The sequence below is a fragment of the Poecilia reticulata genome, linkage group LG11, assembly GCF_000633615.1.
Source record: "Poecilia reticulata strain Guanapo linkage group LG11, Guppy_female_1.0+MT, whole genome shotgun sequence".
Lineage (NCBI taxonomy): Eukaryota > Metazoa > Chordata > Actinopteri > Cyprinodontiformes > Poeciliidae > Poecilia > Poecilia reticulata.
The window spans coordinates 27678117-27682263 of record NC_024341.1 but is presented as its reverse complement, the minus strand read 5'-3'; the positions used below and the strand labels follow the sequence as shown (position 1 = coordinate 27682263).

Genomic DNA, 4147 nt, shown 5'->3' with positions numbered 1-4147 from the left:
TGGATGGATGGATGGATGGATGGATGGATGGAGTTGTGAACTCCCATCTTCTCTCATTTAATTTCTTCTGGATTTTTTTTACCTATATTTATGTTTAAGGTTTTGGCTGGTTTATGGTTTTATTTCTCATAAACTCCTGAAGCTTCTGTGAATGATCTTCTGTTTGTGTCACTGCGGATCCGTCTGGATGGACGTAGGAAATTCTGACCCTCTTTAACTGATCTGGGAGCAGCTGGAACCCGACAAGCCTGCTGTGACGCCGGAGTGGCCGAGTCCAAACGTCGCCGCCCTAGTGGACTCCTCTGGCAATGCGGTGTGACGAGAACGTGTTTATTATCAGCAGAGGGTGTTCATCGGCTGATCAGTCTCCCCGTTTCCCATGACCACTGTCACCATGGAGACGCTCACACCCAAACCATCSTCCTCCKGCTGGCCTGTGATTAAGGTGCAGGCCGTGACTCAGCAGGACTGGGATGAAGGTTCTGGATCCAACAACCCAGAGAGGAAACCTTGAAGCTCCTGRTGTTTGATTTGAAGCCCAGCTGACCTCTGGTTGGTTCAAATGTCTGGGATAAAAACTCGGGAACCTGCACTARCAATATCAGGGCTGTYCAAAGTGTGGCCTGCGGGCCTTATGGGACCCAAAAATGGTGCAAATTTGGCCCTCCAGCACAGGAAGTTGAAGAAGATGGATCAGTTTTCACTGACAAAATGTTGAAATGGAAAATATTCAGTAGAAAACTAAGAATTCATCTTTTATCTCCTTCATGGCTTTCATTTTAGTTTAGCAGTAAATACAACCACAAACATCCAGCGGCTCCGACTGAAACCAGGTCTGGGCGCGACCCATTTATTAAGCTACGATAAGTATAGGAAGCTTTTTCACAGAACGACTGACACACTTCCTGTTCTTGTTTCTCTCAATGTAGTTTTATCTATGTTACAGTAATATCTATATAATGGAAAATAAATTTCATGCCTTCTTTTAATAATCRTCTTAATTTAAAGTGCTGCTCACATCCCTTTTTTTTCCAAAAGTACATTTTCATTATTTGTTTTTCTCCAGTGGAAACCAGAAACTAACAGTATAATTGTTTGAATTTCTAACTTCAAGTCCATTTTTGGCAGCTCTGACWGCTCCAGCAGCGTGCTAACGGCTACGAACTGCAGAAACAGAGAACTTCCTGTTATGCAAACACCAAAGACGCATCAAACTGAGACAGATAGATGATGAAGATGATCAGGACAACATCTTCATCATCCGCGTTTCATAACAGAAAAACGGCCGACGTGCACCGACTGCGGCCGTCTTCTGGGCCCGTCTGCTTCAGTCGCAGTGGTTAGAGCAAAGTTTAACTCTGATCAGATAATAAGGATCCGGTGCAGGAGGTTGAGCTGAGCTCTCCTGTAATGAACCGTTCATTCACTTTCCAACCGTTATAYGSACCGATAATTCGGCCCAGATTTCCTTAATTTGGGAGGCTGGCGATCAGCCGACATGTCCATGTGAAACTGATCTTATCTGCCTCCACAAAGGCCTTAAAATCAGTCGCTGTGACCAGGCCACCCGCCCACCAGGCCACCCGCCCACCAGGCCACCAGGCCACCAGGCCACGTCTGCACTTGGTAGTTATTCAGTAAAGCATTGTAAAAACTGCACTGGATTAACGCCGTTCACCTCGACACAAAACCCAGATACTGGGATCAGATTAGCTGAAGAGAAATATCAACATTCTGACCAATCACAGCACGCCTCCCAGAGCTGTGTACGGGAGGGGAACGGCGAACCTGGGCTTCCCAAAGTTCGCCGGGTCGCCACGGGAATTTGGTAAAAAGAAAACTAAAATGAGTCCCAATGTTTTCCTTCAACGAAGGTAGATCCAGTTAAACSTCCTTCGTTTTTGTCGTTTACTACCGTCTCCATGGCAACGTCTGACCATCCCACCTTGTAACAAAATGGAGGCCGGCAGCCAGCAGACTTTTTATGTTTTTAAATGGACTCTGAATCGTAGTAAATAAGAATTGTGATTCTGACGTGAATCAGTTTTTTTTWATTTTATTTTTTATTTTTGCGACTTTTCTGGGTACGGAGCGAAATCAGGATCAGGTTTCTACAGATCTGCGCTCGGCTGCCTGGCCTTTACACAATTCTGTYTTAAGCTGTTTGTTCCGCAGCATTTAGGGTGAGAGAAATAAACAATTACAAACAGGATGTGGATCATTTCCAACAACCGTGAGAATAGCATGATAAGCTAACCACAAGCTGCGCTATTTTAAACGGCGATCTCACCCCAACCCAAATTTGCTTTTAATTTTCAATCTTTCAGCTGGAAATTTCATCATAATTTAGGTTTTTTTTTTTTGTGTAATTTGATCACAAATATCAAAACAGATYAATACTTTTCCCTTAAAGAACAAAGGGAAGGCCAAGACTTTTCTACAGTTGATAGAGACTTCAATAAGTCTGACAGTGTTTTTACAAAAATGTTTGTGACAGGCAAAACTGTTTAAAACATAATTATCCGTTAAGATGAAGAACTGTCACATTAATATAACATTTGTTATATAAACTGTTAGCTTCAAGAAGTATTAACCTAAATGTAATCTGGATTTTGGAAACAAATAATACAACTATTAAGTAATTAATAATTATTAAACTGTTGACAGAGTATACTGTAGTTTTTTGGTTTTGTATTGTCTGCAGACATCTTTATTTTTCTTTCACCAAAGATCTAGAAGTTAAGCCTCAGTTTGAGTTCACTAACTTAAAAAAAAAACAAACATTTTTCTGCCTCTGCTGCAGTTTACTGATGTTCTGGATGGCGTCACATACATTTCCAGGTTTTAACCCTCATCATCCAGCCCACATGATTATAGGTTGGTCCCTGCAGCTGGCCACGCCAAAGTAAAACCTGAGTCCAGGCTCCTGTTTTCAGTTTTTAACATGGGGGCCCTGGTGGCTTCGCGCTCCAACCGGGGGGAGTTTTTTCTTATTTGCGCCTCTGCTAGCAGCACATTTAAACCTGCGCTCTGAACCACATCAGATACAGTTTGAAAAACTGTCATCGTTTCCTTTGTGAAGTTCCTCCTTTGTTTTCAAAAATCTGTTCGTATTTTAAAGGTTTGGGACTTTAAAAATCAAAACTCAAGCAGAAACTCAGCAGAAATGTTTCTGACAGAAGCGGCGGCGGAAAGTAACCAATCGCGTACTTACTTTATATTTCATCCTGCTTCTTGTCGCTGCAAATCCCCCAAAAAATTAATAATAATATCACAAATATCCGATTTCTGACGACCAGCAGCGACTCATGTAAAAGACAGCAGACCGGAGGAAGTTCGTCTTTCAATTACCGATCCATCCGGAGCCACATCCACGGAGAAACACGCAGAAATCCGTCTGAGAGCCGCAGCGCCGCTTTCTGCTCCGCTCSGACCGGACTGTTGCTCCACACCGCCCGGCTGCGGCGCTCCGCTGCGCACGCGGCCGCTGATTGGCCAGCGCGGCATTCTGGYCCCGCCCACTACTCCGTCCGCTACAAATATGACGTCACCCTAAAATAAGTCGGTAAAAGTAACAAAATAAAAGCTCGCAGTAAAATCCACCGTATAAATCGCCCTATTTGGGGGGAAAAAAGGCATATTATGTGAATAAAAAATAAAGATGAATTATAGTTTATATTGTAAAATAATTTTTAAAAATGTAAAAAGTTAGATTAAACATTTTTTTGCTACTTTTTATTAATTGATATTAATAATCAATGATTAKGATTATCTTTTACACATATCCAGAACAGTGTAATACTTCATAGGTTAGAATATTATTGAAAAGTTMATTCATCTCATTAAGTGAAACTCATATAGATTAACTCCACACAGATGAATGTTTTAAATGTTTCATTTCTATTGTTATATTCTGCTTACAACTATAAAAACACAAAAACATTATAACWTCAGATCAATAAAAACATTTTACCACAGAACTGCAGGCATAWTGAGATGTTTAATATCTGMTTAATGGTTTTCAAAATGTACTTTTGTTGAAAGTAACTGTTTAATTATAATAAAACAATATATTTATAATATTTAAAACATGTCTTATTGGCCAGAAGAGCTTAAATGCATAACTTTTGAAATGTAATAGCAAAGC

At 40.9% G+C, this 4147-nt stretch overlaps 1 protein-coding gene and 1 long non-coding RNA gene across 2 annotated transcripts in view; one reads left to right on the top strand and one right to left on the bottom strand.

The window, feature by feature from the left end:
* Positions 1-3442, bottom strand: part of nedd9 (neural precursor cell expressed, developmentally down-regulated 9) — a 32102-nt gene extending 28660 nt beyond the window's left edge. Inside the window, exon 1 of the mRNA XM_008422923.2 lies at positions 3215-3442. Within this exon, the coding sequence (XP_008421145.1) occupies positions 3215-3226 (12 nt within the window). The 5' untranslated portion in view covers positions 3227-3442. The remainder of the gene's footprint in view (positions 1-3214) is intronic.
* LOC103473013 (uncharacterized) overlaps positions 1-4147 on the top strand; it is a 59194-nt gene that overhangs the window by 35159 nt on the left and 19888 nt on the right. The gene's annotated exons all lie outside the window — the stretch shown is intronic.